This window comes from Microtus ochrogaster, linkage group LG5, assembly GCF_000317375.1.
Source record: "Microtus ochrogaster isolate Prairie Vole_2 linkage group LG5, MicOch1.0, whole genome shotgun sequence".
NCBI lineage: Eukaryota > Metazoa > Chordata > Mammalia > Rodentia > Cricetidae > Microtus > Microtus ochrogaster.
Window position 1 is genome coordinate 39,872,967 of NC_022031.1, and position 12,021 is coordinate 39,884,987.

General features: G+C 36.7%; 1 protein-coding gene across 4 annotated transcripts in view; it reads left to right on the forward strand.

Annotated features, from left to right (window-relative positions):
- Zcchc7 (zinc finger CCHC-type containing 7) overlaps nucleotides 1-12,021 on the forward strand; it is a 173,171-nt gene that overhangs the window by 1,139 nt on the left and 160,011 nt on the right. For 2 of the 4 annotated variants that reach the window (XM_013351849.2, XM_005362117.3), the window contains exons 2-3: nucleotides 1,212-1,278; nucleotides 4,532-5,156. In XM_013351849.2, the coding sequence (XP_013207303.1) occupies nucleotides 4,556-5,156 (601 nt within the window). In that variant the 5' untranslated portion in view covers nucleotides 1,212-1,278; nucleotides 4,532-4,555. The remainder of the gene's footprint in view (nucleotides 1-1,211; nucleotides 1,279-4,531; nucleotides 5,157-12,021) is intronic. The other 2 variants (XM_013351847.1, XM_013351848.2) reach the window with 1 other exon arrangement.

Genomic DNA, 12,021 nt, shown 5'->3' on the forward strand with positions numbered 1-12,021 from the left:
GCTCTGTAGACCAGGCTGGTCTCGAACTCACTGAGATCCGCCTGCCTCTGCCTCCCAAGTGCTGGGATTAAAGGCGTGCGACACAATGTTTTGAGAACAGTTTAGTATTGCCTTTCAAGGCGACCAGAGGATGGGGAATGAACTGAGAGAGAATTGGAAGTGAAAATTGTATGATAGCTACAAGGTTACCAGTGCATGGGAAAAGGACAACAGCTAATAGGGAAAGGCATTGTTTCCAAATAGGGTCCTAAGGGTAGTTGGATGTAAACCTAAGTAAATTGAGCCTACTTTTCTTTTACAGAGATGTGGCTGTTCTTTGATGTCGTGTATTGGGATTCTTTACCTCTTTTGATTGGAGGTCGTAGTAACATTTGAAAAATGGGCAGAAATTTTAACTCTTGGGCTTGATTTTCTTTCTTTTGTCATTGTCAGTAGCACACTTAGACTCTTGTCAACCTAAGTTGGGTACCCAGCTTCAGGTGGAGTACTGGCTTAGTGTGCCCATGATCCTGGATACCATCCCCAGCACCAAAAAATGAATAAAACCAAATTCTGGCTCTAAGTCTACTTGAGATGATCTGTGATATCCAGAAGGAAGATCTAAGCTTTGGAAGGAAATGACCAGTAGATAAACGTCTAAGGAGGAATAGTGGCTTTAAATTCTGAAAACTTACCCTTTGTTTAACTTAAAGAAGTTCAGTCACTGAGTCTACCTCTTTCTTTATTACAGTGAGTGGTTTAATGTCATTTCTTTAGATAATCTTCGTTCCCACTTTTCATATTTCATATTTTAAAATACGGCCAGTCTTCTGTAGTCACAGTACTTTGATAAAGTCTTTGTTTATTTACTTTTTGGGAATGGGGTGTAGAGGGTTGAGACAGAATCTCTTGTAGCCCAAGCTGACTTGGAATTTGCTAAATAGCCAAGACTTGCCTTGACATCCCAACCTTTCTGCCTCCATCTCCCAAATGCTAGGATTACTTTGTGTCCCTGTCCACCAACACACAGAACTTCGATAAAGTTTTCTGAGTGTCAGTTTAGGAGGGTCTTAGATAGTACATTTATAAGTTTAAATGTCTACTCCTAATTAAAATGTCTGTTTCAATGTTATTCTTGAAGGCAGTAAGTGGATATGTCAGATAAATTTAGGTGTCAGACCAGTGCACATATAGCAATATTTATTTGAATTTGTTTTTTTTTTAAATCTTAGTGATGCTTGGCTTAGAATCAAGAACATATGAAGTACCCTAGCTGTGCTCTTAACTGTCCAGCCTTGGGTAGGTCTCATTATGTCCTAGGATCTGTTTCTTCATATGTATATAAAAGGGGCTGTGTTAACTAATCCAACAGGTACCTTCTAGATTTGAATGTTTGTCATAAACATGCTGTGTTACTAGTTAAGTATGTGTGGGAATTGTAATGAACAAAGGCTACGAAAGTCTAAATCAAGGGATATGTGTGTGCACATATGTCTATATACATTATACTCATCTCTGAGTAGATTTTAAAAATTTAAGTGAATTGATTGTAATTAAAGTTGTAGCAAACCAAAACAGCTTGAGGCAAACCTTCACCCTGGCATCCATGAGCCACGTAAATAGAAGACAGCATGTTATGCCAGAACACAATTTTCAAGTACAGAAGGTACAAAATCCTCTTAACAGCCATAGGGGCTAAATTGTTAAATTCATTTTTCTACATTTCATGGAAAGAGATAAATCCTTAGACCCAAAGAAGTCAGTTTTTTATTATGGCTCTGTAGTTTATTTTTGGCATACATTCACAGGTGTGCCTATGGCTCTATTCTTAATCCCTTTCCTTTGGGATGGCTCCAAGAGTAGTACAAATTTGTAACTCTGTAATTTAGCTCTTTAATTTTTTCTGTGCTGCCCTGGAATTAGGTTTTATCTTAAGTCCACACTGGATCCTCAGGATGGATCCACTGAGGATTTTGAAGGAAGCGTAATTCCTTTGACTTCTTTTAGAATTAATTTACCTATTAAATAAAAAGGAAAGAATTCATCTTTCATTTGAATTCCTCTGAGGCTAACATTTCAATATAAACCGATAAATGTCATAGCATTATTATTCAGACAACCACATTCAACTTGTGTGACACTAACAGCATAGCAACATGAAAGACTACAAGGAAGGAACTGTATGCTGTATCTTTAAAAGAAAAAAAAAAAGTATTAATTTTGTTTTGTTCTCTCTTTTTTTTCTAAATAGGGTCTCACAGCTCAAACTTACCTTAGAATTTGCTTTGTAACTGAGGATGACCTTGAATTTCTTATTCTCTTGCTTCCTTCTGGAAGTGCTGGAATTACACCAAAAATTAGTTCTTTATTTCTGGAAAACAACACCCAAACTAACATGAGTGGAATGCATTTTTTGCCTCTTAGATTCTTGGAGTCTGCTAGTTCTCTTAGCGAAGCAGATATAACACCTGATGTTCTGGCAGAGATTCAAACCTACGAAAACAGCCACTCTTTCTTAATTGTATCTGTGGAGCTGAAGGTGCGAGGAAGAAGTTGGCAATGTTACTTTCTTCTAGGATGCTCCGGGTTCTTAGACAAGTGTTTCTACTTAACCCAGAGCTATTATTTTGATCAACATTTTATTGGTAGATAATTGAAACATCTACTGTGTAGATTTTGTTTAGTTGTTTTTCCAGGCAGGGTTTCTCTGTTTAACAATCCTGGCTCCTGGAACTTGCATTGTGGAGCAGGCTGGCCTGGAACTCCCAGAGATCTGCCTGCCTCTGCCTCCCCAGTGCTTAAAAGTCATGCCCCACCACAGCCATTTACCATTTAAATTGTTGGCTAATGCTTTGGAATGGTTAAAGACAACTAAGAAGTTATCCTGTCACAATTTCTATATTCTTGGTATGTGTTAGACTTTTTTTTGAGGCTGAAGAACAAGGGCTTAATGATAGAATTCATGCTTTCAAACATTTATAAACATCTCCAAATTCTAGCTGCTCTGCTTGGCTATTGTGTCCTATTGTTTAACAAAATGCACAAGGTCCCAGTCCTCCTGGGATTTGTGATTTGTACTCCTGGGACATTTACATTGAATAAATAATTAGAAATGTAAATGTTTTATAAAATACTATGTAAGCCTCTGAAGTAGGCCACTTAATTCTTTTTGGTGAGAAGTCTTGTTTAAGCAGAGCTGAAAGATACACAGGAAATTTTTTTTAGACATATTCCCAAAGCTATGATTTTTTTTGTCTCAATTTTAGGTATTTACAAAATTTGTGTTTCAAATGCATTTTTACAATCAATATGGGACTATGTATGTTATCACAGTTTTTTTTATACGTTCTTTTGGCCAAAGATCTGAAGTCCATAGGATTGATAGTATCATTATTGTTAGTAGTGATAGTACTTTCAACATTGGGGATCAGACCTAGTGTTATTTCACATACTAAGCTTGCAGTTTACTGTTGAGCTACACTCATTTGTTTTTAAGTTGAGAATAAATACACTTGTAGTAGTTGTGAAAAGGGTGGCCTGTTGTAATGTTTAGTATGCTAAGTCATACTTGAGGTAATATCCTTGTTGAGAAATTATACCTGGAAAGAGGCGATACAGAGTTCAAGGATAGAATGAAGACAGGTGGTTCTGTTCTGCCATGCTTATTGTTCTCTTACAGCATGATAAATAAGTCATTAATCCCAGCACTCAGGAGGCAGAGGCAGGTGGATTTCTTGAGTTTGAGGCCAACCTGGTCTACAGAATGAGTTCCAGGACAGCCAGGGCTACATAGAGAAACCCCATCTCAGAAAAAAAAAAGAGGAAAAAAAAAGAAAAAGAAGTTAATAGAGCACTTTAATTCTAGCACTCAGGTAGGAGGATCACTTTAAGACACCATTTAAAAAAGAAAGAAAAAGAGAAGAATGAAAAGATCATCCCAAGGTAAATGGAGTAGAAAGAGAGACTTTTTAGGAGTCTTAACTTTTTTTTTTCTTGTTTTGGTTTTTTGAGACAGGATTTTTTTTTCTGTAGCCTCTACTGTCCTAGAACTCACTCTGTAGACCAGGCTGGCCTGTGACTCATAGAGATCTGCCTGCCTCTGCCTCCCGAGTGCTGGGATTAAAGATGTGCGCCACCACCACCCAACTTGGGAGGTCTGAGTGTCATTCTAGTACAGCTGTTCTCAACCTGTACATTGTGATTCCTTTGGGGACTAAAACGACCCTTTCACAGGGGTCACCTATCAGATATTTATAATATGATTTATAACAGTAGCAAAATTATAGTTATGAACTAGCAAGGAAATGGTTGGGGGTTGCCACAACACAAAGAACTATATTAAAGGGTTGCAGCATTAGGAAGGTTGAAGACCACCCTTCTAGAGGATGATAACAGGATTTATAAACATGGAAAAGTGATAGTCTTAGGAAAAAAAAACATTTTAATATGCTAGGAAAAAGTGGTGGTCTTCAAAGTCAGCTCTGGGGTGATAGTAACTAACTAAACAAGATCATAGCTTTTAAGTACCTTCTGGTATGACTCTCTCTTACAGCATTACAGCGACTGACTTTCCACAATGTTTGGCGGCTATGAGACTATAGAAGCATATGAAGATGATCTTTATCGTGACGATTCATCTAGTGAGCTGAGTGTCGATAGTGAGGTGGAATTTCAGCTCTACAGCCAAGTCCATTATGCCCAGAGTCTGCATAATGCCGACAAGGAAAGAGGGTATGAGGAAAAGAACTGCGAGAATCCTGAAATACCAGGGATTCAACCAAATCAGAAGAACTTAATCGTTCTTTCAGATAGTGAAGTCATCCAGTTATCAGATACGTCGGAGGCCATCACATTATCTGATGAAGATAGTATTTATAGATGTGAAAGAAAAAATATTAAAGTCCAAGCACAGGAAAAGAGCCAAAGTCCTGCTTCTCCTCATTCTAATACATTGGCTAAGAAACACAAGAGGGATAATGCGAAGCCTGAACTTGAAGAGAGATCAAGTGTGATCCGAGAGGTCATGATCATAGAGGTCAGTTCAGATGAGGAGAAAGAAAGTACCATTTCAGAGAATGAAAATGTGGAGAGCTGGATGCTGCTGGGCTGTGAGGAAGATGATAAAGACAACGACATCCTTCTCAATCTTGTGGGATGCGAAAGCACTGGTGCTGAAGGTTGGTGTCACACTGCTTTTCCTAGATAAAAGACCAGTCGGGTCTTTCTTTTTTTTTTTTTTTTTAAGATTTATTTATTCATGTATTTTATGTATATGAGTACTGTCTTCATGCACACCAGAAGAAAGAATCTGATCCCATTATAGGTGGTCATGAGTCATCATGTGGTTGCTGGGAACTGAACCCAGGTCCTCTGGAAGAGCAGTCAAGTGCTCTTAACTGCTGAGCCATCTCTCCAGCCCTGGGTCTGATCCATTTCATTTCTCACTTTTTGGTCTTGTTTCTCATGAGATTCTTCTACCAGAGGCTACTCTAATGGTGCTTTGTTCGAACATGATAAAGATCTGTTAGAGTATCAAGGAAGCTGCTTGAACTGTAAGCAAGTTCATAGCATTTCTTCATGTTTAACTCAAGTCATTCTGGACCAGAATCTTAGTTCTTTTCTCTGTTGACACAGATGAGAGTACTCCATCTACTTGGCTTTGTGTTCTTATTTGGAACTGCCTCTTACTTGGTTTGCCTCTCCTGGAATTAGCCAGATAACAAGTCCTGGAATGCCTAGTACTAGTATTTCAGGAACTCCAGATCCAGTAAGACAGGAGGTAGCATAGTAGATTGTAGGAGAAAATGCAAATTTGAAGCACCACATTCTTGAAGGTGAAAGTTGTGGTGTTTTTGCTCCCTTTGTCACGTGTAGTCTTCTGACTTAAAAGTACCCTTCATTTTCCTCCCTTTGTGCCTAAAGGTAAGTCGATTTCTAAATGGTTTTATAATCTGCCCTGCATGTTAGTATTCTTGAGATGTCCTGTGACTCAGAGTATTTGGCTAGTATTTCAAGATTTAGTGCCTCCCTACTGTTTTCTGAGAAGATGATGACATTTAATATAGATCATGCTTGGGTCCCCAAGAAGTGTCAAGACTTTTTCTGTTTTTAAGGAATCAGTTAGGCTTCCAATTTCTTAACTATTCAATACAAGTTGACTTGTATAGTTCTTAAAGAAATAGGGACTGAGGATATAGCTTATTTATTATAGTACCCATCTGTCATGTGTCAAGGCCTAGGTTTGATCTCCAATACCTTGTAAACCAGTTGTGGTGATATCACCTGTAGTCCCAGGCCAGTCTCAAATACAAGAGACCCTGTCTTTAAAAAAAAGAAAAAAGACAGGTGGCCAGTAGTTTGAACCTCAGAAGTTGAGAGCAAGAATAATAAAAAGAAAGGATAGTAGTTAAACAACAGAATCAATTGAAGTTCTGTCTGAACAAGGGAGAAATAATAACGTTTTTCCATAGAAGGGGAGAAACTTTTAGAAACTAAACCTGTTCGTTAGCTCAGGGAGGTTTTGTAAGATGAGATTGGCTGTTATATGTTATTAAAACTTACTGCTAAGTCTTCTAATATTTCTAGAGGTAGAGAAGAAAGGTATATGATTTACTTGGGACAGTACCGTGACTTGAGAATAGAGAAATGGGAGCAGACGGTATGGGACGGTGAGTGCTATGGTAGTCGTCCTGATGGTTGGAAGATGCCATTTCTTTAAAGCCGCCGATGGAGTCTTCTGTGCCTGTAGTTGTAGTTTTTGTATCTGGTGATTGAGAACATATGTATGAGTAAGAAGCTGCTGATATTCTCTTACAAGACTTAGTGCTTTCTAATCACAACACTGTACATTGGTTAATGCACATATGTGGAAGATAATCTTTATATGTGACTCGGTACCCAAGCTGTAATTAATTGTGTAACTATAGGAGTCTGACACTCAGAGATTAGAATTCTTTACACTAGCACATCAACAATAAAAGAATAAAAATATTGCGTAGAAGTAATGTTCAGGCCAGGAGGTGGTGGTTAACACCTTTAATCCTAGCACTTGGGAGGCAGAGACAAGCAAATCTCTGTGAGTTCAAGGGTAGTCTGATTTATAAGAGCTAGTTCCGGGACAGCTAAGGCTGTTACGTGGAGAAACTCTGTTTCCAAAAACAAAACAAAAACAAAACAAAAAACTGAAGTAGAGTTCAATCAAATTTTTTTTAAATATTTATTTATTTATTATGTATACAATCTTCCGTCTGTGTATATGCCTGCAGGCCAGAAGAGGGCACCAGACCCCATTACAGATGGTTGTAAGCCACCATGAGGTTGCTGGGAATTGAACTCAGGACCTTTGGAAGAGCAGGCAATGCTCTTAACCTCTGAGCCACCTCTCCAGCTCCTCAACCAAAATTTGAAAAATATCAACTTGTGAACTCACTTTGAAGGATTCCTTCTTTTTTGGGGGAAGGGGTGATCTAAAGTGACAGAAACCCAATGATCCTCTCTGTAACTAGATTCTTGTATTTCTTGCTGAGTATCTTGATTTGGTGCCTTATGTTATTTTAGCTTTAACATACTGAAGAGAAAGTTATAATTTTGTACCAGGTCTCTGTTGGTTTAAGGATCTGCAGAGATGGTGAAGCTAAAGGGAGTGTAAAGGTAATTTGTAAAAACATGAAGTAGGCATTGACTTTATGGAAGAACTTGAAACTGGGGAAGGGTGGCCCTGAGAAAGAGAAGTTGCTAAGGATATGGACCTAAAGAGGAAGTAGCTTAATGGTAGAAGATGGGCACGATGTGGCACTGGAGTAGGAGTACAGTGTGGAGGCAGGGTTACCTTTCTCCTTTTGGATGATGAGGGAACCCAGTTAGAGAGAAGGTGTCCATAAGAGGGCATTAATAAAGACAGTTTGTTGTTTAAAAAGTTTTAATAGAAGAAAATGTTTATTTATTTGTAAATTTTTACTTTTAAAAATTACATTTTTAGTTTTATCTCTATGTGTGTTTATGCATGCATGTTGTGCATACATAAGTTTGGGCATGTGAATGCCATGGCAATCTTGTGGAGACCAGAGGACAACTTAAAAGAGCTAGTTCTTTCTCTCCTTCCACCTTGTGGGTCCTGGGAATCTAACACAATTTACAGAGTGATTGCTCACTAAGCTGCCTCGCCAGCCATCATTCATTAAAATTGTGTAAGTGTTGGGGCCTAGAAAGTAAGGGTGGTGCTAATAGAACTAACTGTAGATTCTGAGAACCCTGGGAAAAATGGAATGAGTAAAATACAGAATGGCATGAATATGTGAAAGTGCACTTACTTTAAATGAGAGAGACAAATTGTTTACTTAACAGACAAATATAATAAGCTGAGTAATTTTGTAAAAATCTGAGCCATTGGAGTTAAGTCTCTCAAAATTCCAATTCTAATAATAGATGTTGTTGAAATTTTGTGTTCTATAGACAAATAGAATTAGTGAATTTGTACTAGTCCATAAGTATGGAAGACTATATAAATGCATATATTTAGTATTTTCCCTCTAGATATAATTTTACAGATAGTTCATAGGTGCCATAGATTTTTAGCAATCTCAGTATACATTTCTTTCTTTCATTAAGAACTACATTTTTGTCCAAAGGAAGGGCTTTTACAAAATTTTCTCTTTAGCATGTTACAGTTGCCAGCATCACTATTCTTAAACTTTAGGACTGCTGTTAAATAAAATTAGGGAGATGTAACATAAGCTTTGTGATGTCATGATAGCTGATCTGAGAACTGGAAGGGCTACTGAGTGACTGGGAGGCAGGTAACCTGCAGCACAGAGAAGCTGGACAAATGGATGATTCTTACCAGCAAATAGAGAAGGATTGTGCAAGGTGCTGCCAAACTGTTCAGAATGGCATACAGTTGGAAATTTAATGCAATGGTTATTTCTGGAATTTTCCATTTGATATTTTTGTAGATTGTAGTTGACCATGTATAACACCCTGTGGAGACCAAACCATGGACATAATACTACTGTGTTAGAAAAGGATGTCTGCTATTGGGAGAGAAGATGCACGAGAAGAAACAAGCATGTTTTCATTGGTGTAGTGAATGTCAAGCATTGTTGGCATAAGACAACTAAAGAATAGAGACAATAAATCCTTTGGGGATTATTTTTCTTGGATAGAAAATGACATTTAACTGTAGGAATAGTGGTTAATTCTTCCTTGTAGGTTTTTATTATGGATAAAATGTTGTCATGGATTCCATTGTCCTGTAAACCAGCTTTAACAATCATAGTTGCATAGATCTTAGAACTTCAGACTGATCTTTTTATGCCTATAAGTCCATAGTTCTGCCATTATTTTGAAAGAGAACGTAGACGTAATGTCATCTCACTCATACATATAGTATATGTTTCACTCGGTGAAGCATTCTGAACTGTAAAAGTTCTTTTTAAATTAATCATTGTCACACCCAAACAACTTGCCAATAACTGCTTGTCATCAAATATTAGTCAGATTTCACAAACTACATTTTTTCCCCTTAGAGTTAATTTTAATCCTAGATGATCTATACATTATAGTTTGTAGCTGATTGTAATTTATAGTTCATCTTGATCTTCTATTTTCTCTTTGTAATGCAGTTATACCACTTGAACTATTTTCCCTCTAGAATTTTCTATCTGCATTTTTGTTTTATTTAATATATCTTATCGTCTTGCCTATTGTGACTTATTATCCCTTTACTTACCTTATTACCTTGATACATAGGCTCTTCTGTTTCATTTTATTTTAATATATTTATTTTATATATTTTAAAAATACGTATTTTTATATTATAGTATAATTACATTATTTCTCCCTTTTTCCCCTCCTTCCAACACTCCCATGTTACCTACCACTTGTTCTCTTTCAAATTGGTGCCTTCTTTTTTCTTAATTGTGTGTGTGTGTTGGTATCCCTAAATATATAAATACAGTCTGCTTAGTCCATATAATGTTACTTATATGTATGTTTTCAGGGTGACCATTGGACAGCCAAGTGGTCTTCCCTGTGGAAGGCTATTTTTCCCACTCTAAGTGTTCCTTAGTTGCCAGTAGTTCTTAGTTCTTTGTTAAGGTTGAGGCCTCCTGGCCACCTCACCCTCCCACCCCACTCCGCCACTTTAATGTTTTCCTTATTTAGCTTATGTGTAGGCAGTCTTGTTGATGAGACTTCATGAGTGAGTGTAGCTTCTGACATTTCTAGGAGAGACAGTCTCACAGTAAATTTCCTAGTCCTCTGGCTCTTACAATCTTTCCACCTCTCCTTCTAAAGATCTTGAAGCTTTAGGTACAGGAGTCAAGTTAAAGATGTATCCATTGGGATCCTCTCCACAACTCTATATTTTCATTGTTGTGGTTTTCTGTAATGGTCTCTGTTGTGAAGAGATGTTTCCTTGATGAGGGCTAAGAACTACATTTATTTATGGGTATTAGGATAAGTTATGTAAAGTGTAGCTGGATTGTGCTAGATAAGATTAGCTTTTTAAAATTTAACTTTGTCTTATATAAATATTTTTTAGTTTCCAAATTCAAACCTATTCAGATAGACTATCTTTTAAGTCCATCCTGTTGCTGCTCTTGCTCTTACGGATGCAGATTAAGAAAAAAACAATGCTTTGTCATGTTAAAGTAAAAACAAACAAACAAAAATACACACACATCTCATGGTGTTCTCTCTTTCCCTTTGTTAAATAATTGGGGCACACTATGACACTTACTACCTTTTTTTCTCTTTTAATAATATATACTGAAATTGAATTTTTTTTTATTTTTTGAAATTGAATTTCTATTGCCAAGTAAAGATGTTTCTCATAGGACTGAATTATTTTTGTATCTCTTATGGTACACAGTGATTATGTTTTCTGAATATAGGAAAAGAATAACTTCAGATAGTCGGTGAATTTAATATTGTAAACTTGTTACACTATTAAAGTGAATTTTAAACAGTGAATAATTGTGCAATTCCAACTGAAGAATGGTTTAGTCCCATTCTTTCTGTTAATGCCTCTTTCTCATTTCATAATTTTGGATGATTTAACAAAAATTTAAAAGGCCCAGGAATTAGAAAATACCCTTTGAAGAATGAAGAATATGGCCTTTTAAAGTTGGAAGCCATATTAGTTTCTTGGTCTAGAGGTTCTGTGTTAATTCTTGGTATGTCCAGTTTGACCCATGTAGTAGACACAAAAGAAAGTCCTAAGTGAGTTTAAATGCATATATATTTCTGCCTTTGCTACTAGTGTTTTTGTTTTTTCTTAATTATTTGAAGTTGAAATGAAGTCATGGCTCAGTTGATGTGAAATTGTGGATTTTGAAACTGAGTTACATTCATGGCTTTGAAAACTTAGGGTAATAAGTATTTTGATTATTTTTGTGTCAGATTTCACTTTCCCCTCTAAAATATCCTCATAAGTTTAGTTGTAATTTCAGGTGAATTCATGCAGAGCCCTTGCTGAGTTCCTGGGACTTTATAGGCTCTCAACAAAGGATTGGAACTGAAAAGAATTGCGTAGAATGGGTAGCTATTTAAATTTGTTTTTCTTCTTTTGCATTTTTTAATTTACTCCTTGATCATTTTGTACATTTGTGCAGTGTATCTTGATCATATCTACTACCAGCCTCATCTCCCCGCTACATATCTCCCTAGTGTTCCTCTCCCACCTTCATGTCCTCCTCTTTTTAGTTTTTCAGACGCTTGAATTATTTGATTTGATTTGGGCCTTTACATATGCCGTTTTTCTTTTTGATCAGTCTCTGCCTTGCCTGACTGATGCCTCTTTACCCTTCAGGTGTCAGTTTAAAGTTTACTGAATGAAGAACTGCTTCTAGTTTCTCAGTATTAGATGTCAAGAGTCTACACAGTTGACTAACTGTGACTTGAGGTATCTTATACAAAAAGCCCAAATAGTTGTTCTTGTCTCTAATATAGTACTTTCTTTAGATATATTTTATTTGAGTTGGTGACATTTTGTAATCTACTAGTTTATGAGACAATCTTTTTTTTTTTTTTTTTTTGGTTTTT